The sequence below is a fragment of the Pelodiscus sinensis genome, chromosome 15, assembly GCF_052426305.1.
Source record: "Pelodiscus sinensis isolate ZL-2025 chromosome 15, ASM5242630v1, whole genome shotgun sequence".
Classification (NCBI taxonomy): Eukaryota; Metazoa; Chordata; order Testudines; family Trionychidae; genus Pelodiscus; species Pelodiscus sinensis.
This window is the reverse complement of record NC_143066.1, coordinates 41,214,191-41,238,381: the sequence shown is the minus strand read 5'-3', so window position 1 is coordinate 41,238,381 and position 24,191 is coordinate 41,214,191. Positions and strand designations below refer to the sequence as shown.

General features: G+C 53.2%; 1 protein-coding gene across 2 annotated transcripts in view; it reads right to left on the bottom strand.

Annotated features, from left to right (window-relative positions):
- Positions 1-1,875: 1,875 nt before the first annotated feature.
- PRKCB (protein kinase C beta) overlaps positions 1,876-24,191 on the bottom strand; it is a 249,261-nt gene continuing 226,945 nt past the window's right edge. The window contains exon 17 of one of the 2 annotated variants that reach the window (XM_075899914.2): positions 1,876-4,311. In XM_075899914.2, the coding sequence (XP_075756029.1) occupies positions 4,159-4,311 (153 nt within the window). In that variant the 3' untranslated portion in view covers positions 1,876-4,158. Of the gene's footprint in view, positions 4,312-11,630; positions 13,246-24,191 lie in introns of those variants that run through there. The other variant, XM_075899913.2, reaches the window with a different exon arrangement.

Below are 24,191 nucleotides of genomic sequence, written 5' to 3'. Positions count from 1 at the left end.
CGGTTCTGCCTCCCGTGGCGATTATCCGCAGGGTGAGCGCTCTGGGGTCGTACAGCTCCAAGCACAAGGGGGCCCTGTTCTTGCTTCTCCGACGAAACAACCAACAGTGACAATGGAATCGCAGTGCGCCCTGGGGGCTAGGGAAAAGCAGGGGGGCTACAGACCCATTTCTCCTGGGGGGGCCGCTACACGAGGCCAGGCAATTTTCTGCAGCTGTCTCCCAACCTAAAACCTCGCTTGACTGCCCCGGGCTCCGTTCTGGGACAGCTCTGTGCCCATTACGGCGATGCTGACCCAGGGGCCGTAGACCAGCATAAGGCGCGCCCAGAGAAAGCAGGCGAGTGCCCTAGACGTGCCCGGGCCTGCGACATTCAGGGCTGTGGGCACTGCGCACGCTCACCTCCCGCACGGAATCAGCCTTTGAACACGGTCGCAGCTCACACCGCCGTCGGCTCAGCCTGGCTGCCAGCTTTAGACCCGTCTAGCTCTGCCCGCCCTCCCCTGCCCCGTCACCATAAGAACATAAGAACGGCCGTACTGGGTCAGACCAAAGGTCCATCTAGCCCAGTAGCCTGTCTGCCGACAGTGGCCAGCACCAGGTGCCCCAGAGAGGGTGGACCGAAGACAATGATCAAGCGATTTGTCTCCTGCCATCCCTCTCCAGCCTCTGACAAACAGAGGCCAAGGACACCATTTTATCCCCTGGCTAATAGCCTTTTATGGACCTAACCTCCAGGAAATTATCTAGCTTCTCTTTAAACTCTGTTATAGTTCTAGCCTTCACAGCCTCCTCTGGCGAGGAGTTCCACAGGTTGACTACGTGCTGTGTGAAGACGACACACTATATGTCGTCAGCTAAGCGGTCACACAACACATTCAACCGGTGAGCCAAGTAAATGGGATTTGACGCGAACCCACCAGGTACACTGGTGTAAATCCAGTGTGAGGCCAGAATCGGGCCCTCTGAGCGCCGGGGCGACTCTGTTTGAGCCCTGCCTCTGCCAGTCTGACGTGTGAAATCCAACCCCGGGGCCCAGACTGGGGCCTGCACTAGAAAGGCGGGCGTGGCCCAGACGCGCTGCGGCAGCCCTGCAGCGGAGGCACAAGCGGCTCTTCCTTTGCTGTAGCAAATTCCCCAGGCGAATTCTCCCACTGCCTGAGGGGCCTGCAGCGTGGGAGTCTCCCTTTGGTCTCAGGGTGTCGTGGGCCTCTGCTCCGTTTGTCTGTGGGAGCATCAGGTGAGAGCCTCTTCTCTCTCCCCCCGGCTCTCTGAGCGCCCCTGACGTGCACGGGGGTGTGGCACGTCCAGCCGCCGCTTTTACAAAGTGCTTTGCCGACACCAGCCCCCGCGAGAGCCGACAGGCTGGGCTGAACCCTCCAGGAGAAGCTCTTCCCAACGTGCTTCCTTCGCCCTTCCTCCAGAAAGCTCAAGGCAGCTAGCGGTGATCCACCACGTCGAGGCCTGTCCCTCAGTCCTTCCGGGCCAGCGTCCTTCCTCCTCTCCGTGCCGGGGCTGGGCAGGTTTTCCCGTTGCCCAGCTGTCCAGAAAACAAACCTTGACCCAATAGGTGGGAAGCGGCAGGAGAGGCAGAGCAAACACAAAGGCCACAGTGGATGGTGGCTTTACGCCTTGACTGGACCGGACCAGGCCTTGTCTTAAGGGACCCAAACTGGGAGTCTTGCAGACACGGATACAGGGGCACAGCTGTACGCATGCCTGCAATCCCTGAGCACAGCTAAGCTGTCTGCAGGGCAAGGGGTCTGTAGAAGAGCAGGGGGTCTGGTAGAAGAGCAGGGGGTCTGGTAGAAGGGCAGGGGGTCTGTAGAAGAGCAGGGGGTCTGGTAGAAGGGCAGGGGGTCTGGTAGAAGGGCAGGGGGTCTGTAGAAGAGCAGGGGGTCTGGTAGAAGGGCAGGGGGTCTGTAGAAGGGCAGGGGGTCTGTAGAAGAGCAGGGGGTCTGGTAGAAGAGCAAGGGGTCTGTAGAAGGGCAGGGGGTCTGGTAGGAGGTGACTGTGTTTTTTTAGCATTTAAGCCAATTTTACTCCATGCCGAATTGTCACTCAAACGAACAGAAATATCTAAACCAGAAGGCTCTTCTCTAGGCTGTGCATAAAAAAGCCGGTGACAGTAAAGTTACCCTGGTCTGGTTCTTGTCGTAAGGTAAACCGCGATATTCCACTATTGACTAGGTCAGGGCAGGGTATTACATTTTTATAATGCAATAGAGAGACATGTGAAACAAAGCAAAGAATATTCACCATTCACGTAATGCTAACTCTGTAGCAAGAGACTTGACAGTTGCAGTAACACCCTGGCTTCAAAAGTCAGCTGTGACCTGCAGAAGAAACGGAGGCGTCTTCTGAAAACTATGCTGGGGTGATGAGGCTTCTCTCATACATTCAAACCAAACCTTCCCTGGTCGTGGCATGATGCCAAGTTCCCCGTGTACCTCTTAACTCATCTGGCACAATTTGCAGTTTTAATTTTTTTAAAAATTTTGCTTCCTTGGATACAGACCGCTGCACGCTCGCGGAGATCAGGAATGCGCTCTGCTCCAAAGAAGCAGCAGGTATGGAATGGAACAGAGTAACCTAGGTTTGGTTGGACACTTTTCGTGGCCCACGGGTACGCTGCAGCCAACTGGTATCAGTGGCGAGCAGCTTTTTCCCCCTTAAATCCTTGTTTTAAAAAAAACATTCCAAAGGTAAAGTTTGAGGTTTATAAAAGGCCAACAAACCACTATTTTCTCTGGAGGGTTCCACAGCACTCGTAAGCGTCCCTCCTCTACTTTTCACGATATTCATGAATTCATATGTATTTACATTAAAATCGGTCCTGTTTAAAAACAAAAAAATTATTGGAAACCAACCCAACTTGCATACAGAGAGAGGAGTACGAGCCAGTGTTTCTCAATATACGCACATTAAATTCCCGTGTTTGTGCCCAAATAAAGAGTTAGAATAGCTAGCCAGCCGAAAGACAAGCAGTGGACCGTGGCTGGCTTTGGTCTTCCGTGTGGCACCGTGCTACATGCAAGCTGAAACTGTTTATTAAAAATATCAGCTGGAATATTCTTGTAAAATGTAGAATTTCTAACGATATAATATATGGTCCTGGGTTGAATTTTGAACCAGAATTTTGGAATAAAACTAAGCTAACCAGGGCGTTTGGAAGATGAATTAGAGTACGTAACTTGATAATAGCAAAGGGTGTACAGTATAAAAAAGTTACCTTTAGAAATAGCCCTCAATAATGCCCTCTTAACGGGCGTGTTTTGGGTTGCAAAACTGTAAACTGAGCTTGCAAATGTGTGTGTTTATTAATATCCTTCACAGAGCTGTTAACTTGCAAGAGTGTCTGTGAAAAAACAAGAGAAAGATTTGTAAGAGTGTTGTCAGAGTATATCAAAACTGCAAACTGGTCCAGATGTTTTAAAAAAATCCCCACCTTTTACTTAGAAAAAGGACTTGTTCCGATTTACTAGAGCGGGAATGAAATTCATTTTGCAGCGGTATGCCTGAGGAATAAGACACAGAAATGACTGTTGTATTGGGATGCACACTTTTACAGTAGGCTAAAGAGGAAGACCGCTTCGCCGAACCCGTTGGACTATATATACAATGCATTTAAAAATAGAAATATGTCTCTACGCCGACGTCTTCACACCGATCAGGTTTCAGGGTTTCAAGTCTGGAACAAAAGGTGCATCTAAGACATTGTCACAGTCATCGCAAGCCGCAGCACAACAGTTTAAAATATCAACAACCATGCTTGGCATTCCAAGAAAACAATTTTTTGAATAACTAGACGTTTACCAGCATCTCAGTATCTGATTTCAAAAATTACAAAGACTGAAGCAATTTGGTATTGAGAGACAACATTCAGACCTGTTTAAAAATCCTACTGGTTACCATTATTGGTAGCGTCTAGAAGTATTACCTCTTGCTGTTACCTCACAAACTAAATATTTCCAGGTGGAGGAACCAGGCTAGCTAGTGACACACACATATCAACGCCTCCTAAGACAAGTTATCTCCACATTTCGAATGAGGGGATGTCTGCATGTATGCACCGTAAATCCCGGAAGACTAGTGTCGATATTTACAAGGCGATCGGACGGTGTGGATTGCGAGCACAGGAGGCGACGTTGGCACCTTGTCTAAACATTAATGACAAACTCTGGATTAGTGTAGGAGAATCCAGTAAACTCATTTTGATCCAAGTTCATGATGAAGAGTTTGTCAGTAGGCGTGAGTTCTACCGGCTGCCGGGTGAACTCTTTGTCGAAGTTGGAAGTGTCGCGTTTATCTTTCTGTCAAACGGAAAGCACAAAATTAAACACGAGTAAAAGGGAGAAAAAATCCAAGAGAAATCCCAGCATGGTGGAGGCCTGTGATACCATATGCGTGTTCACAGCGGCCGACGCTGCCCATTCTTTTGGATTTGTACATGGTACATACACATATATTCTGATTTCTTTTCTGGAATGACACATTAGAATAGATACACTACTTTCAAATACTCAGAAGCAGCCTTTATACACATAAATCAGGGTGGGTGCAGTGTGCAAAAGAGGAAAGCCGCTATCTCACTCACTGTAAAATACCCCAAAGTTGCACAGTGACAGGGTATCCGCACAGTATGGTACAGGAAGGACGTGGCATTCACAAATGGAAAAGTCTCCCTTCACCCACCAACCTGGCAGCTTTAAAGAAAACTCAACTGTTTCTCAGCATACACAGTTTTTACTGGAAACACCGATTTGTTCTCTACAGAAAGAGAGCCCTGGAGAAAGCAACAAGCCACAATATTGGAAGTAAACCATTTCCTATGATTTCGGCACACACAAAAACCTGATCAGCCATCAAAGTTTGGTGATGGATAAGTCCCACCCCCCCTTTTTTTTTCTGTTAACAGTCTGACATTTTCAGATGAGCCGCTACGTCTTCTTGACTTCCCCACTGTTTCAGCTATTTAATTTGAGAGGAGTATGCGATTTTCTCCAGGGTCACGTACAAAATATACAGTGGGACCAAAAACCTGGCGGAAAAATAAAACGACACACAGGCAACCTTTTCCAAATCCAGATGATCACAAACCTATAGGCCAAAGCAAATATATATGTACATAGATCTATACAGTCTCAGGTAGGCTGGCATTCTATTGGCATGTAAGACCCAGTTCATCAAACAAAAACATATATGCGGTGTTTATACTCATTATGGAATGGCTCGTACCTGTGTAAACTAGGTACATCTTAGATGTACTGCATTTAAAAAGCGTAGCTGGTGTAGGCTGTGAAAACGCAACAGAGCAATCAATAAACGCAATATAGGCTCCTGAAATACCTCATCAGTAAAGACACAGCCAGAGGGGACTCGGGTGGTGGCTAACGGCAGCCGAAGCTGCGGTCTGACTAGCAGTGTCGATCCAAGGCGGAGGAACCTTATGAGACTGAAAACGGGATGCAGACGGGTACCTGCCACAGCTCCTTCCACGCCTTGGAGTGATCAGGTTTAGCTCTTACATCGCACTTTGCATCAGTATCAAAATACGGGAGTAAGGGAATGGGGGGGGGGGGGTCATTCGTCCCAGGGTGCGCCCGGGGGCTGGAAGGCGTCTAAGGCCCAGCGAGGACTAGATACTATTGAGTCCATCGTACTTCAGGCTGGACTTTCCCGCTGTCCCAGGACACCCTGGCCTGGGTTGCCCAGTGGGCACGCCCTCCCCTTCAGCCTGACCCTGAGCTACCGCCAACCTCAGCACAGCGTGGCTGCACGCTCCCGTACAGCTGGCCCGGCAGAGGGGGACGTGGGAAGCCCATGGGCACACAGGGAGCCACGCTAGGAAGGTCTGGGGTGGCAGGAGCCCTGGAGATGCCTAGCGGGGACTGGGCTGGAGAGAGACAGACCCTGCACTCCCTCCCGTGCTGTGCTCAGCCGCGCTGGCTCAGTTGGCCACCGGAGGGCTCGGGGCGGGACCAGGTGTCGTGCAGACTGCGCTGAACCCCTTCCAACTGGGTCTCCCTGCCTCGGCAGGTTCCTCAGGTCGGGACCCGCCCGCTCTCCTGGCTCGTGGCCTTTTTGGCAGCTCTGGTTAAATTCTCCTGGCCGCTCAGGCCACAGAGGGGCCCATCGCTCCTTCGGGGCTGCGACTCCACGGCGCGGGACGCAGCCCCTCAGTCGCACCCGGAGGAGCCTCGTCCCTTCGGGGCGGAAACCTCCCTGGATGAAAACGCACTGGCCAGGCTGTGCCGACCAGGGGGATTCCCCTCCCCCGGCCACTCGCCTTCATATTGTCTTTACTGATGAAGTACCAGGAAGGCTTTCGATTGCGTCCGCGGGCTGGTTCTGCCGGGCGCACAGGCCGCGCGGGGGATGGGGCAGCAGCCTACTGCAAGCCAAAAGGAAGCCCCAGGTCAGCGTGTGAACCCCACAGCCGCCCTCCGCCAAGCCCGCCCAGCAAGCAGCCGCCCCAGGCAGGACAGGAGCACCACATCACAATCCCGCTCCCCAGGGGCCCGTGAGCCGGCCCCAGGCCAGCTTTCCAGTCAGGGTATGTCTACACTACAAAGTTAGTTCGAACTAACGGACGTTAGTTCGAACTAACTTTAATAGGTGCTACACTAGCGCTCCGCTAGTTCGAATTTGAATCGAACTAGCGGAGCGCTTAGTTCGAACTAGGAAAACCTCATTTTACGAGGACTAACGCCTAGTTCGAACTAGCTAGTTCGAACTAAGGGCTGTGTAGCCCTTTAGTTCGAACTAGTGGGAGGCTAGCCCTCCCCAGGTTTCCCTGGTGGCCACTCTGGCCAACACCAGGGAAACTCTATGCCCCCCTCCCGGCCCCGGACCCCTTAAAGGGGCACGGGCTGGCTACGGTGCCCGTGCCAGGTGCAAGCCTGCCAGCACCCAGCTAGCAGACCCTGCACCTGGCACGGCACAGAGCCACCCACCCGATGCCCCCCAGCCCACCCCCTCTTCCCGGGACCAGGCTGGCGGCTCCCGGGAGCTTGCCCTGGACTGCAAGAGGCGGGCACCTTCCTGGGCTAGTGCGGACATCGTGGACCTCGTCCACGATCTCCGCACTAGGCACAGGAAAGTGGCCGTCTAGGGCAGGAGAGCTGCCAGCCTGGCCACCCAGGACCAGGTGTGCATGAAAATCAAGGGGGTCCACTGAGACCCCCGACACTGAGCCCTGAGCTTACAATGGCCGTCCTGGGTCAGACCAAAGGTCCATCTAGCCCAGTAGCCTGTCTGCCAACAGCGGCCAACCCTAGGGACCCTGGAGGGGATGGACCGAAGACAGTGACCAAGCCATTTGTCTCGTGCCATCCCTCTCCAGCCTTCCACAAACTTTGGGCAGGGACACCACTCCTACCCTCTGGCTAATAGGACTCCATGGACCCAACCTCCATGACTTGATCTCACTTCCCTTTCAACTCTGTTCTAGTTGTAGCCTTCACAGCCTCCTGCAGCAAGGAGTTCCACAGGTTAACTATTTGCTTTGTCAAGAACAACAACTTTCTCTTACTAGTTTCAAGCCTGCTACCCATTCCTTTCCTTTGGTGTCCTCTAGTCCTTCTTTATGGGAACTCAGGAAGAACTTTTCTGAATGCACCCTCTCCACCCAACCCCTGCTTTTAGAGACCTCTATCCTGTCCCCCCTCCGTCTCCTCTTTTCTAAGCTGAACAGTCCCAGTCTCTGTAGCCTCTCTTCATCTGGGACCTGTTCCCAACCCCTGATCATGTTAGTTGCCCTCCCCTCTCCCAGCCTTTCTCTTCCCCTCTCCCACCTCCTTTTCCCAGTCTCCCCCAGTTTTGTTCAATAAAGACAGAGTCAATGTTGGAAGAAACGTTATCTTTATTTTGTACATCAATAAGAAGGGGGGCTAGGGAAGGGTAAGTGGAAGGAGGTGAGGGAGGAATGGGGTACGAGCCCCCGATGGGGAGGACTGGGCTGGCTCTGCAGGCTTCTGGGGGTGGAAGCTCTCCTGCAGCCCCCCAATTGCCCCCTCTCCCCAGATGGCAGCCTGCGGCAAGTGCAGCCGGGCTGATGGCCGAGTGGTGTGATGTGCCCAGTGTGGGCACTCAGGGCACTCCAAGCCAGAACTTCTTTGCAAGCGGGGCACCCCTTAGAACTGTGTGTCCGGGGTGGGGGTCGGGACCCTTTAAGCACAGCCCTCGGCTAGCCTGAGACAGCATCTCCATGCTCTAAGTCCTCCTTTTATGCCCTGCCGGCACTGCTTCCGGCCATCCTTAAGCCCTGTTCAGAGTCCACTCAATGTGGACTTACTAGTTCGAACTAGCAAAACGCTAGTTCGAACTAGTTTTTAGTTCTAGATGCGTTAGTTCGAACTTGCTTAGTTCGAATTAACTAATTCGAACTAAGTTAGTTCGAACTAGCGCTGTAGTGTAGACGTACCCCCAGAGTGGTGGGGGGGGGGGGGAGTTTATGGGAAATGCCTGGGCCTGGGTCCACACAGTCTGCCCTGTGCCTAGGCTGCCCTGTGCCTGAGCTCAGCCGGCTCCTTGACCTCGCATCGTCGCCGGCGCGTCCAGCCAGCGCTTACCGGGAAGGCGGCTTTCTCCTGGGATGGGAAGTGCCAGCGATGCCGGCGACGGGGGGGCAGCCAGCTTAGGAGGAGACGCTTGAAGGGGAGAGGGCAGCCTCTGCCCACACAAAGTCGTGGGGCGGCGGGGGGGAGGGGAGTGAGAACAGAGGAGGGGAGGGACACGAGGGATGAACGTGGCCGGGCGCAAGAGAGGCCGGGGGCGGGGGCAGCTGAAGAGGGGCAAGAGGTCAGGGCTCGAACGGAGAAGACGGCGACCGCGTGTCTGTCCCCGCCCCAGGCGAGCAGATGCTCCAACGCGTCCTGCACCCTTCGAGTGACCAGACACTCTGCCCCTCCCCGTTCCCCCTCCAGAAGTCTGGACCGCCCACGTTTGCCTTTGGTCAGCTGAGAGAAGTGGGGGGCTGGGTGAACGTGTCCCCCCCCACCTCACCTCGTTCCACGAGGCGTACAGCTAGTTCAGAATAGGAAGCCTAATCCGAACTAGCTAGTCTGTGCCGCGTGTAGCCGCGCGGCACGGGGTCCGACCTAGCCGGCATTTAAAAATGGCGCCGGCCGGCTTCATGCAAATGAAGCCTGGGAAATTCAAATCCCGGGCTTCATTTGCAACTCTGTATGACTACATTACCCCCCTAGTTCGAACTAAGGGGGTAGTGTAGACAGACCCCAAGAGGGGAGAGCTGGGAGGAGCTGACTTGATGGACGGGTCCAGAAGCCATGGGGCCCTCCCAGGAAACCGGCCTCTCCGCCAAGAGATGGGGTTCGCTAACGGCCCAGGGGGGAGGGAGGGCGGGAAAGGAAAACCAGGGCCTGCGCAGAACGACTCCGCGGCACCTGCCTAAGGAGCGCTGGCTGCTTGAGAGCAGAGACCCGGCCGTGCCTTTGGCGACGCCGCGGGAGCAAGAGGGCGCTCTCTTGTGCGGGTCTCGCCTCCTGTGACGTTTGGCAGCTGCCTCTCCTTCACCCCGGGGGCTTGCGAGAGAAATTCGGTAAGAGAACCCCCAGACGGTGAGAGCAGCAAAGCGACGAGCAAAAGTAGAACTCGCCTTGAACTTCTCGCTCGAGGGGTGTGTACGTGCAGGCCTGCGCGTGCAAGGGTGTGCACGCACAAGTGTATGTGCACAGGGGAGTGTACACGGAGCGGGGTGTGCACCCATGCGCTAGTTAGGCCTCTGCTCTGGAAGATTCCTGGTTTGTGGAGCAAGCTGTAAGTGGGCACTGGAATGAATTAAGGAAAGGGAAACTGAGGCAGCCTTAGGAAAAGCTTCCTGGCAGTGGGGTGCAGAAGGCTGTGGAATCGCCTGGCTAAGGGAAGGCCGGGGAGCCCCGTTCCTTGGGATGCACAGAGCTTGGCCGGCCAGGGCACAAGAAGTGGGGCTGACCCTCGGGAGACGTGTGCCAGGTGGGGGGGCTGGCATTTCTGACGGTGCATGTCGGTGACTCTGGGCCAAGAGGGAGCTGGCCGCCTCATGTTCAGTTCCGGGGGCGGAGGAGCCTGTTTAGTCTCCCGTGCGTATTCCAACGGGAATGTCTCGAACGCTCGGCCGCCCGCTGGCACGTGCCACACACAGAGTCTTGCACAGAGGTCTCGTCAGACGTGGGCACCTTCTTCCTACAAGCAAACCGCTCCCTCCGCTGCATCGCCCTTACCGCTGGAGGGGTGGTGGCAATTCCTTCTGCAGCCGCGCCTGCCCGGGCCCCTTTCCGACATCCTGGCAGCGTTCCACACGGAGCAGCGTGCTCCGTGAGGTGGGACGGAACAGACGCGGGGGCTGGCAGGAAGCCCCTGCTGCATTAGTACTTCATTTGGCACCCCCGGCTTAATCCCACAGAGTTCCAACGCGCCGATAATAACGCAGCAGCAGCGGCGGCGGCATTCCAGAGCAAGCAAAAGAATTCGGCCTGCATTTGGGAGAACGAGATTAGCAGGCGCCTGTGATCTCTCTTTAGCTGAAAGCCGACCGACGGCTTTGAACAACGGCTCCTCAGGAGTGAACACAGGCAGTAATGAGTCACCGGCTCACCATGCACTGTCTGATGGAGATAGCGTCGCTTAAAATGTTCTGGAAGCTTCAAAGCCTTCTTCTATAATCACTGCTTACTGTTCAAGTCAGTGAAAGAGTGAACCAAAAACCGGAGTTCCTGACACTGCCAACCTGGAGGGTGCCAAGGAGGACGGGGTTCCCTGAGCTCTCGCTAGAGAAAGGATGGAATTTGACTTGGATTTCAGAACAAGGAAGCCCTCTCCTCAATCAGCGGTTGAGATCTTGGATCTCATTCCTCCTGACAAAAGAGCTAGGGGTCACCAGAAGAAATGAATAGGTTTAAAACAAACCAAAGGAAGTATTTCCTCACACAGCACACCTGTGGAACTCCTTGCCAGAGGATGTTGTGAAGGCCGAGACAGTAACAGGGTTCAAAAAAGAGATAAATTCATGTAGGAGAGATCCCTTAATGGCAATTAGCCAGGCTGAGCAGGGAGGGTGTCCCTCGCCTCTGTTGGTCAGAGGCTGGAAATGGGCGACAGGAGAAGAATCACTGGATGGTTCCCTTTTCTGTTCACTCCCTCTGGCGCACCTGGCCTTGGCCACTGTCGGCCGACAGGACACAGGACTAGATGGAACTTTGGGCTGACCCAGCGTGGCCGTTCTGATGAGGGTGGGAGAACAGGCATGGTTCTATACAGACCGCAGACTGGTGAGGCTGCTGACGGTTGTCAGATGACAGCTTCATGCCTCGAGGGACACATGCGGGAGCGAAAGGGGTAATTTAGCTTGGGCCTATGGCCACACCCCAGGGGCAGCACCGTGGGCGGAGCCAAAGCGGAGGAGACGGTATTGTGATGTGGGCTACTACCTCCTCTCGCCTTAGAGCCAACCTGGAAACCCAGGAGTCGTGCGGGTGAGACTCAAACCCCGTCCGCACCCAGCGACGACGTGTCTGCAGCTGTCTGACTCCCAATGCTACTCCGTCCCGACTGAGCCTCGCTTCCCTGTCCCTGGCAATCCGAGTGCAGAACCGTGAGGCAAGTCACCATTCACAAAAAAATGCAGGGTTGGTTGCTTTGACATAGGATTTCTTATTTTTTATTTTATAATCAGTATTGGAAAAAGATTGGCACATTACAGCTCCAAGCAGCTTGGTTCAAGGGGACAGCCCACAGACATCTGGCAGAGCACTACAAAGGAAGGGAGCTCATCTTTCCCAAAGCTTTTTTTTTTCCTTCTCCGTTTTGGATGCTAGGAACACAAACGTCAGACTATTTAAATATCCAGCAACATTAGTTAAGGTAGGAATATTAGTGAAAACAAAATCCTTTACAGGCTTCATCAGAGTTCACAATACGGCTCGACTTTCAATATCAGCTCATTTCCATTAATATCATTTTTGACACATTCAAAGCGCATGTAACAAACTGAGTTCATCATTTTGGCATTTGAAAATAAAACCCCGAACAAACAAACGAACAAACAAAAGGTTTGATATGAAATAATGGAAAACCATGTCATGTATGGAGTTTACTAGGGTGACCATAGATTTGAAAGCATTTACAAGGATTCTTTTCTAACTTTCATTTGATTCCTGGCTGACACGCTTTCTTTTAATAAAAAGAAGTTACTAAGAAACTGCACAATCAGGAGAAATCTGCGTGAGCAATGGATTTGGTTTCCCCAGTAATTTATTACTGCTAGCAGGGAGCGCTGTGTTTGATGAAATTTTTTTTTTTAAAGGCAAGAGGTTTTGCAATGTATTTAAATAAACAAGGACTTAGGGTCTCACGTGAGACGAGAGGACCCACGTCCAATCTTTGGACAAACTAACAGGCAGGCCCGGCCTCGCCTACTCGGCCGCTCACTCTCTGCCCTGACTGGGAAGCGAGCTGCCTTGGGCTTTGGCCGGGTCTGCTAATAGGAAGTGGGTCGTGCCCATGAATGCTCATGATACTGTGCCGATATTTTTGTTAGTCTTTAAGGTGCTACAGGACCACTTGCTGTTTTATTTGCTTAGAGGTTAGGGGTGGGGCTAAAGATTAATTAGAAGCCTGCAAAGTTCAGTGTTCCACGCTTAATCCCCAAGTAAAGTTTCAGTAAAAACCACTTTCTTTGCCACTGGCAGACTGAAATGACAGCAGCTACTTTCACGTGCTTACATTGAAGGGCAAGATAAGTGAAGGAACAGGAAAGCTAGGCACACACGTCGATTTCTCCCAATTGTCGTGGGCTGTGACTGGTGTGTTCTTAGACACCATTTCATGATCTGTTGGCCAATGCCCGGATACCATTAACTATGATTAAATTGGATTCAAACCTAACGAAATTGCAGTACTTTTCACACCGCATCTGTCATTCAGAGTGGTCCCACCTTCTGTGAAGACACTTCCGGCTTTGAAACCTGGTCACTCTAGTATCATTACAAAAGAAAAACCATGAATGCAACTTTTGCAATGAAGAATGTCACCACGACAGCTCCCGGGACTGGGTGATATAGATGCAGGAATGAGATCTACACAGCTACTTAGCTCTTGACTTCAGGTTTTAAAAATTCAGAGTTAACAAAGGAAAATCCTTCGAATTCTGATTGGTCAATATTCCTGATGACTTCCTGGTCAGGTGGAGTTAAGACGGGTGGATGGCGGGTGAAAAATCGGTCGAAGTTTTCAGCATTCCGTCCGCACTATGAGAGGGAAAAAAAGAACTCGTGGTGGGTGGAGAAAACAAAACAAACCGGATGGGGTCAGCAGCAATCCCCTCCCATCCCCCAGCTGGCAGGGCGGATTATTTCAATGAGGAAAATGAGAGAAAGGAAAAGATGCAAAATATTCATGAGCTTTGGTCATTGCAAAGCTGCGGTGTGGGAGGAGCCAGAGACCGACCAGCCATCGGCCTGGCGAGTGATTGCTGGAGCAGGATGAGATGAAGTGCAGTTACTGTCCCTACTCGCACACAGCAATACTGGGTCTGTTTGAACTGTGCGGCTAAGCACCAGGCAGCTGCTACCAAAGAGCACTGGCGTCTACCAACCGGCACGGCAGGGCCTGCTCAGCCGTCCCCTCCGCCGCCCGGGAACTAGATGGTTTGGCCACGAACCAACAGCTTGGATGTTGCTACTCGTCCATGCTTAAGCAGCGCCCCCTCCGCTGCGGCAGGGAACCGCTCCTGTCTGCTAGTGCAGACAAGGCCCTGGTGCCCCTGGAGAGATGTACAGCCCCCCCCCAGCGCCCCTGCTGGACACCCAGTGCCCCCCCACACGTGCCAAAGGCTGCCCAGGGCAGAGAGTCTCCCCGCAAAGCTAAGCCCTGCGTCAGCACAGGGTGCACAGCGACCCCTGGGGTAACAGCACCCGGGCTGCAAACGGTCCTTGTGCCCCCCATGCTCTGAGGTCTGGGAACGGCCCGGTGCTGCACGCGGGTGTCTCTTAGTGAGCGTGGCCTGGCGAACCCACAGGGTAGCTTCTCGCCGCGTGTCAGGCCTGCTCTAGGAGCGTCACCTGGCAAGCAGAGCAACCCCCCAGCCTGGGTAGCGAGGCGCCTCCTTGAGAACAAGCAGCACCTGGACACGGGCGGGAGCCCACCCCCTCGGGCGAAAGGCTCCGGGGGGCCGGCGTGGGGCTGGGAGCCAGGCAGGCACTGGTGCGAATCCTGCCTGTTTCACTGACTCCCCGGAGCGACCCCAGGAGCCGTGTGGGGGAGGGAGAGGAGGCAGCTCAGCACGAGGGGGGGGGGAGGGGGAGAAATCTGCTGTGATTCCATGAGAGGCTCCAAGGGATGGAGGACCCACCAGAGCCCGTCCCCCATCCCCGCACAACTCCTGGCCTCCTATCCGAGGGCCTCACGTGCTTCCTTCCCAACACGCCGCTCGGCAGAGAGAAACCTCTTCCCCAGCTCCCACAACGCGCCTTCGGGAAGACAGAGCTGAGAGCAGCCAGGAGGGGGAGTCCGTCTGCAGGAGACGTGGCTTCTTTTGTGGCTAGTGGACCTCCTGTTTGCTCTGCCCTCTCGGCCTCCCTCCCCAGTTAAACCATCTCCCCGACTGGGTCCATACGACTGCTGGCCCCCGTCATCTCTGCTAAGACTCAGCTGTTTTACACAAGCAGCCACACTCCGACTCTTCCCGGAAAGAGAGAAGGTTGCAGCCACGGCTGGAGTGGGACCTTAGCTGTAGAGGCACTGTAGGCGGCTGTGGGAGGATGCTGCGTGTGCAAACGAACCAGGGAGCAGAAGAAAACCCGCGGACACACAGCCTCTCTGATGCCGCTGGAGAGGCCACAGCTGTCCAGAGATTGTCTCATGCTGATCTGACAATCCCCCAACATATAAACCACAGCCATCCAGACTTCCCGTGTCTCTGGCAGGAGCTGGTAGCTATCCCAAGCCATGCTGTGGAACATCAGGTCTGCACTCTTACAAAAGATGTGTTAGATGGCAGACACGTTGGTGCCAGCAGAGAAAACGCTTCCATTCTGAAAGCTGGCTGCCTGACAGCCATCAGATTAACATCACAAATGGAAAATCAAGTCACCAACACCAAGCTGCCAGCCACCCAACGCCTGGAGGCTCCTGCCTTGGAAAGCTGAGACCTGGGCTTTGTTAGGCCATATTGTCACTAGCTTTCCTCCTTAGCAACAAGATGGAACAAAGCATCAGGAAAGTCACTAAAAAAGCTCGGAACACACAGCATAATGAGAGCGACCTGCCAATAAGCCACTTGCCTGCACATGCCATCCACTCTCAATATTGGAAGTTTTGCAGTGCTTGGAAAATACAGCTGTCACTACCCATTAGCATCACACGTTCTCGGTGGAGAGATGCTAGGTAGCGCAGGTGAAACATCTGAGGGCACTGGACCTGAATTGCTTCGAAGCGATAGAATCCTAGAACTGGAAAGGATCTTGAGAAGTCATCAAGTCCAGTCCCTTGCCCCCACGGCAGGACCAGACCTCATCTAGCCCATCCCTGCCAGGTGTCTGTCTAGCCTGCTCTTGAATATCTCCAGGGATGGAGACTCCACAACCCCCCCCAGGCAACTTATTCCAGTGTTTCACCACCCTGACAGGCAGGAAGTTTTTCCCTAATGTCCAACCTAAACCTCCCTTGCACAATTTGAACCCACTGCGTCTTGTCCTACCCTCAGATATGCCGCATGTTCTTTTAAACACATAGTATCGGTTACTTTAGGATTAACTGGACAAGGTTTGAAAATAATTAACATTTGTGGAGTTCTCTCAGACCCTGGGATGAAAAGTTCTATGGGAAAACAAAGTTTTGTGTTTGATGCGTGTATTTCATCGAACCCGTCTCAGCAACCCTGCTGTAATACTAGCCGCTCTCTAAAGACCCCTCTATCTGAAAAGCTGTGTAGACACTAAGACTTTGTGTTCCACGTTTCTGAATAGGTGACTTTGTTCCCGTGGTTTGTAAAAATGTAAGGAAGTTTCCTGGCCAATAGGTCAAAGTCATATAACAGAATTGTGCCTTCAGGGTCCGTGTTCTCCATGGATCCGAATGCAACTTTCACGCTTGTATGAATGAGATGTGACAATTGCGCCTTCTTTCTTTAAAGGTTACAGAGGCGCTTATGAGCAAGCCAGCAATCCCAGCCCCAGCTACCTTAGCCCCCTGATGCACCATCTCCTGCCATTTCGCTAATTAATACAGCAGGCAGCTGTGCATGGTAATGAGCACAGGCCAATTCCTTTCCAAACAGACTGACAAGTAACACTTTAACAGGTTTCTCTGTTGAGGAACGAGACAGCCGTACTCCACTGGAGAAGGATTCACATTGCTCTCGGCTGTAACAGCTGCTCGTTAAGAAGAGAAAGACATTCCCGAGAAAGGAACATGCAGCGAGCACAAACTCCATCCTGAACTGAGAAAGTAGGAAGCTATTTTACACAAACCCTCAAAGTAGCCTGTCTAGTATTTATCACCACTGCAGAATAGCTTTTTTTTTACAGCTGCAGAAATGAAACTGCCAGTTTAGAAGATAGCCCTTTTCTTTTACCAATTGCTAGCTTGATTTCCAATAGAGACAGCAACGACATAAAACTGTTTTCCCATTGATCCCTGAAATGCAATGAAAAAACCATCAAGCTGATTACGGCTATTTTCATTTTTAGGACAAACATATTCCCCTATCCCTGAAGTCCCAGGCTCAGGTGGTGCTTTGGACAGCCCCCTCTATCTCTCCCCGATATTTTGGTCTCCGATGCGGTTACAGCTCATGACCAAATGGCCTCGAAGGCCCACTTTGCACAAAGCGATCGCTCTGCGTCTGACTGCGTCGACACAGCAGGACGTCTGAGCCAAAGCTCCCTTCCCCCAACTCCCCTTCCTCCTCCTACCGGGAGGGTTAAGGGAGTTGGAGTGAGAAGACATTGTGTTGAAATAACTGCTCATAGCGTAGACGCAGACGTTGTCATTTCGGAACAACGTCAGTGACTCTGACAACGCTACGGTGTAGACGTAGCCGAACAGCTCTCACCTGCAAAGGAAGCCTGCCCAATGCTTCTGGAAGGTGAACCGAGGCGCTTTCATTCATAACATCGCTAGCCCCACCCCCCAATCAGTCTTGATAAAGACACTGGATTGACGGTGCGGGATGGCAAACTGCACCCCACTAGCCCCCCCTTCTTCTCCTCTAGCAACAGGGGTGTTAATGGCCCTGAACGAACCCTGAGAATATGCACCAACTACTTCTGCGACGCGATCTGTTCAAGCTTGTATTTAGCTCTGACTAGGGACGTAACCGGTTCACCCCAGGTCTGGTTAACCAGTAGGGGCTGGAGCAGCCCCCTGCCCACACCCCACCGGGGGGCTGCTCCAGCTCTGCGAGGCCGGCCACAGGCAGGGACTTCTGGGCAGCTGGCTGGGGATCACATTGTTGATTTTAATGGAGCAGGGATCTCTTACAACAGCAGCGGCAGATTTGCCCCCTTGGGCAGGGACTTGCTCGGGAGGGGGCCGGGGGGAGCTGACACTGAAAGTGCTGTTTCACAGTGCTGGGAGAAGGGACCAGAGCTTGCAAGGGTTCCCCCCTGCAGCGGCTCTGGGACGCCTCGCTTCCCGACAGCCTGCCCGATTCCATCACCTCCGCGCCTCCTGAAAACAAACAGGCAGGTGCGTTCTGGCTCGGCGCCGAGTCCCGCTCCAACAGCTGCTTCTGCGTCAGACCCCTCGGCGCACCCGTCGTCGGGAGACGGCAAAGCACCCGCCCCCTGCTTGGCACACACGAAGCGCCAAGAGAGGAGGAGTCCTCAGCTGGCCCCGGTTCTGCAAACGCTCCCACCGGCCGGACCTAGCACCTCCCTAGCTCCGTGGGGCCACGCAGCAGGACGAGGGGGTGTGCGAGAGCCATGGTGCTCTGTTCTCTGGCACGTGCCCAGGGCTGCTCTGCACCGAGCAGGAAAGTGAGCAGCTTGGGAACGAGACAGCGGCGAGGGCTGCCAAGATGCCGTATGGATGGTGCTGTCTCCTTCACTTCTAAAAATTATACGAAGCATTGGGGGGGGGTGGGGTGGAAACGATGCAGGGACAGAGAAGTGTTTGGATGCAACAGATCCCATGCCTCGTCCCCTTTTCACAGTCAGGAGAAGCAGAGACAGTCATGGAGAATTACAGAGACACCCCCCCCCCCCCCCCCGGGCGCTGCTAACCCTTTACTCCCCAGAGTGGACTTTCCTCTCTCCTGCCTGGCCTTCAAAGAGGGGCCCTGCAGGGTGTTGGGGGGGAGAAGCAGGGGTGCTCTTTCCTAAAGGGCCCCTAGCAAGCACACAAACCACACAGCTCTCAGCCTACCCCGAAGAGGCGTTTGTTACAAATTGCTAATGGCCAGCGCCCCATTTAAGTTGGGATTTTTGCAGGAGAGAAGATTGAAACGTGCCCTTTCCAACCTGGGGCAAATGCTGGAGAGGGGAATGTTTTCAAAAGCCTTGAAGACTTAAGTGACTTGGTAGCCAAAATTTCATTTGCAAAAGTGACTCGGGCTCAGAAGATATTAATGGAGGGGTGTATACGGACCTTAGAATAAGTGACCATGAGGAGCCCAAGTCAGAACAAAGGGCATGTCTACACTACCACCCTAGTTCGAACTACCCTAGTCCGCACTACCACCCTAGTCCGCAGTAGTGGACATTTAAAAATGGCGGCGCCCGGCAATATGCAAATGAAGCCCGGGAAATTCAAATCCCGGGCTTCATTTGCAACTCCAGTTGCCTACATTACCCTCCTAGTTTGAACTAGGGTGGTAGTGTAGACATACCCTAAGATTCCTAAGTCACTTTGAAAATGAGTCTTAGATAACTCCTCTCCCTCCAGATCTAGATCGAGGGATCTACTGGGGACACTTCTGCAGAAATTGGAGAGGGTCCAGAGAAGAGCAACAAGAATGATTAAAGGTCTAGAGAACATGAGCTATGAGGGAAGGCTGAAGGAACTGGGTTTGTTTAGTTTAGAAAAGAGAAGATTGAGGGGGGACACGAGAGCCGTTTTCAGGGATCTAAAAGGGTGTCAGAAGGAGGAGGGAGAAAACTTGTTCATCTTGGCCTCTGAGGATAGAACAAGAAGCAATGGGCTTACACTGCAGCAAGGGAGGTTTAGGCTGGACATTAGGAAAAAGTTCCTAACTGTCAGGGTGGTCAAACACTGGGGGTATGTCTACACTTGCCCTCTACGTCAAAGTAGGGAGGCAAATGAAGGCGACTGAAGTTGCAAATCAAGTGCGGGATTTAAATATCCTGCGCTTGATTAGCATAGTCGCGTCCGGTCGCCATGTTGGAAATTGACAAGCCCGAATTAACTCGCCGCATGTAGACGCAGTACTCCGAGGGAAAACCCCGTACTTTGAATTAACTGTACTCCTCATTACCGTACACGTGGCAAGTTAATTCGGGCTAGTCAATTTCCAACATGGCGACCGGACGCGACTATGCGAATCAAGTGTGGGATATTTAAATCCCGTGCTTGATTTGCAACTTCGGTCGCCTTCATTTGCCTCCCTACTTCGAAGTAGGGGGCAAGTACAGACGTACCCTGGAATAAATGGCCCAGGGAGGTTGTGGAATCTCCATCTGTGGAGATATTTCAGAGTAGGTTAGAGAAATGTCTAACAGGGATGGTCTAGACAGTATTTGGTCCTGCCATGAGGGCAGGGGACTGGACTTGATGACCTCTCGAGGTCCCTTCCAGTCCTAGTATTCTATGATTCTAGGATTCTCTACTGACCGAGTAAATATTTTCGGTATGTAAAAACACTGGTTAATCATAGAGGTTCCCATCTGGCATAGCGTATCCTTAATTTTAGGCATGTGCTTAAGTCTCATGGACTTCACTGGCCCTTAGGCACTTCCTGAAATGTTTTGCTGAATCCGAGCTGCTAACTCGTTTCTATCCCCGAAATAATTACAACAAAATCAGACAATGATTTTGAGACGGACGTAGAAGAGCTCATCGTTTCCCCTCACTATAGGTTTCCTGCCTGTCCATTCTGTTAGGGGGAAATAATTGTAAACATTGACTAGCTGGGGATTACAGCTAGAAAACCGTTCTCCACGTGCCTGAGCCGTACTGCACTGTTGAGTGGGCACATACGGTCACACTGCACATGTCCCTGTGCTTGCCTATGTACGACCGGCCCGCTAAACCTTTTCTGACTAGGAAACGGCTCCTGGCCTCACCTCGCCACCGCGACAAAAATGACTCATATTAACCGACTGATTTCGTAACACCCTGGGCCTGTCCATAATAGTTCAGTAGTCATTAACTCAAAGTGACTCCAATAAGGCCTCATTTATGCAATTAGATAATTATTATATTAAGATTTTTTTTAAAAACCCAACAACCTCACTGACTTGCTGTCAGCACGTCTGCCATTTCATTTCTACGCTTGCAGAACGAGAAGATTTTTTAAATCACCAGGCTTTATGGAAAGTAAAGGAGTAATTAGACACCCAAAACAATCATTATCTCAATGAGAGACAGCACGCGAGTGTAAACACCCTGCCCAGGGTAAGTGCCGCCAGGCAGGGAATTGGTATGCAGAGACCAAACCTGAGAGCTATGAAGCACAGCCCTTTGTCAGAACGGCTGACTTTCGGCATATCAAAGACAAGTTGCCCCCCCATCTCTCGTTACAGTCACTGTGATAAAGGTTAATCAAGCAGCAAGCAGACCGGACTGCAAGCGCTCGAGAAGGTATTTTCAGCACCAAGGACAGAACAGACCCAAGTCAGGCTGAACAATTAACCGGCCGCTTGTGTCCATTTTCAAATGACAGAATTTTCCATGCAGTGAAGCACAGCCATTGCGGGCAGCCAGACGTGGGCAGAGCAAACAAAAGCTTCGCTAGGATCCAGCCCCGGTGTGTGCGGAGCTGCTGCAGAACTGGGAAGACACTGCCAGGAGCTCTTGGGTTTTATGCAGATGAGGTTAGTGAGGGTAGATCCCAGAAAGAGCTCGGGAGAATCATAGAAGCAGAAGATTGGCAGAGACCTCAGGAGGAACCGAGTCCAGCCCCCTGCCCAAAGCAGGACCGACCCCGACTCCATCAGCCCAGCCAGGGCTCTGTCAAAACCCCCTGGGGATGGAGATTCCACCCCCTCCCTAGGGAACCCAGCCCAGCGCTTCCCCACCCGCCTAGGGAAATCGCTTTTCCTAATCTCCAACCTAGACCCGCCCCCCCCGCAACGTGAGCCCATTGCTCCTCGTTCTGCCATCCCTCACCACTGAGAACAGCCTCTCGCCAGCCTCTTCGGAGCCCCCCTGCAGGGAGCTGAAGGCTGCTCCCAAATCCCCCCTCACTCTTCTCTTCTGCAGACTGAACAAGCCCAGATCCCTCAGCCTCTCCTCATAGGTCAAATGCTCCAGCCCCCGAATCATTTGAGAGAGACAACCCTCCAGTGTGGTAAAGATGCCCCCGGAGCTGAAAGGCAGCAGGTGAGGACCTGACCCGACCCAGCCCCGTGCCAGCCTGCTCCCGTTAGCTCCTTAAGTAGCACTTGTCTTAGCCGATGGCCTCGTGGACAACGCACCCATTTTACCATGGTCGGGCAAAGCCCCCAACCATCTAACCTGGCCGACGAGAGGCTGAACTCAATTGCCCCTGCTCTGGGCTGGCCACCGAATTGCAAGCAGCTGGTTACATGCGGGTTGGAACATGGCCAAACGGCGCAGGCAGACTAGCTCTCTGGGCGCGTGCCCGCACATAGCCCTACGGACACAGCGGGGTTTGACAGCCGTGGCGTCGACTGGCCAGTGGCAAACTGGAAAGATTTCTGAGGCCGTGAACAAGACCCCGTTCGCACAAGCTGTGGCTGCCTGCACCTTGCTCCACATGCCCCAAAACACGGCTATTAAAGCCCCTAGATGGCAGGTGAACTTTTCAAAGTGATCACAAACTCTTCCTTCCCCAAGGGTATTTTAAGTCGTATAAACCCAGATTTGCTGCAGCCCTGTGACTACGAATGGGCATTTTGATAAGCAGACAACAATTTGTTTTTAAAAAAAATGTACCTTTCCTTTGATTTCCTTTGGGCAGATGGCATGAAACGAATATGCATTTTTCAGCACAGATGCGTGGCGGTTGAAATGTAAACCATCAGGAGGTTATCTTAATCCCCACTAATCCAAAAATCTACTGAACCCACCTTAATGCTAATCTCCCTTTCGTATCAAATGGTAAAAGATTTCCTCGGGCAAGCTGGGAAGATGAGGCCCAGCCGGCAATAGCTCACCGTTCTCCATTGCAAGGTCCACGCTCAAAGGGAATTTTCAAGAAACAACACATCGACAGCAGGACACATTGCCAACACTTTTAAAACAAACACAGTGAGAGGGGGGGTTGACAGAATAAAACTTTTTGCATTCAAACAAACCAAAGACACAACCCGTAGCCGAGGCAGCCACGGGACCGCTGGCTCAGGAAGGAGCTGGAAACGGCACAAGAGAGGAAGAAACAGGTCTGGTTAGCAAATGAGCACAAAGGGTGAAAAGCAGCAGCTCCACATGTCAGGAACAATGGATCGTTGCCAAACGGGCGCAAGGGGCTCTGCGCTAGATGCTGCCGCTTCCGGACACACGTTAAAATGGCCGGCCCCCACCTCGCCTCACGTTCGCGGCCCCGCCCGCCTTCTCATTGTCGAACATTAGCACAATTCACGGAAATCTCTCCTGTCCTGCGCATGCAAATCAGGGTCTGGCTTTACAAACCGCCCCAAATGAGTCAGCAGCTGGGATGATTTGGGGAATCTGTACAACGTGTCAATTCCAGCTTGAGATGATGAGCTCGCTGTTTGCCTCTCGAGCAAATGCCCAACTCCATTTTGATTCTGCCTTCCCTGCTGTCTTTCCCCCTGCACCTAGGGGCACCCCCCAAGGAGGGGGTGACTCAAGGCCAGGAAGGGAGGGTTGTTAAACGTTGATCGTCTTCTACTCAAATGGAAGCCCCCTTGGACAAAGCAGGCAGCCAGACCCAGGAAAACAGCTCACCCGGGCATAGGAATCATGCAACCGAATCAGCGGGCAGGGGCGTTCTGAACATCTGATGAGGCTGACGGTGGGGTGGGGGGAAGGGAGACACCGGGCAAAGGGAGGACTCTACCCCCGTGGTTTTAAAGAGAGGGGCAGAAAGCAAGGCTGTGGGGGAGAAGGGGAGGGTCCTGGACACCCCAGGGGACCCATTTCAGCCCCAGGGACAGTGCAGAGCGGTGACGGAGCTGGGGGGAGGGGCAGCCAGGGGTTATTTTGTCTGTGCAGAAGAGGGGGAGGTTAGGCCCCTGGTGAGCCTGTGAGTTATGCGCTTCAGCGCTCGCACGGTCGTGAGACGGGAACGGCGAACCCGCAGCGGGAGGGAGCTCCGGGAAATGTGCCCAGCTCCCGGGATGTTTCCGGAGTCAGCGCAGGTCATGGGATCAGAGCTGGCAGAGACCTCAGGAGTCGTCGAGTCCAGCCCCTGCCCAAAGCAGGACCGACCCAACGCCATCATCCCAGCCAGGCTTGGTCAAGCCAGGACTTAAAAGCTTCCAGGGATGGAGATTCCCCCCGCTCCCTAGGGAACCAATCCCAGCGCTTCCCCACCCGCCTAGGGAAATCGTTTGTCCTCATCTCCAACCTAGACCTCCCCCCTGCAACCTGAGCCCATTGCTCCTCGTTCTGCCCCACTGAGAACAGCCTCTCGCCAGCCTCTCTGGACCCCCCCTTCAGGGAGTTGCAGGCTGCTCTCAAATCCCCCCTCGCTCTTCCCTTCTGCAGACTATACAAGCGGCAGGGCTTCTGGCAGAGCCGGGACCAGAACCCCATCTCCCAGGAACCACTGCTGTGTCCTAACTCAGCAGGGCGAGGGTTAAAGCCGGGCAGAGGAAGCCTGCACAAAATGAACCTATCGGAGTGAGGAGCTGTCAGCCAATCAGGGCCAGGCTGGGCCCTATAAAAAGGCTGCAGGGCTGAGGGAGCTCATTCTCACCTTCCCTGGCCAGGGAGAAGGAGCCGGGTCCCCGGCACCTTAGAGAAAGAAGTGCCGGGCAGGCTATGGGGAGCCAGAGAGACGCTCCAGCCAGATGCCTCCCAGGCTGTGGCCTGAGACAAGGGCTGCGAAGGTGCAAGGGTCACGGAGAAGTGGCCCCAGGACTGG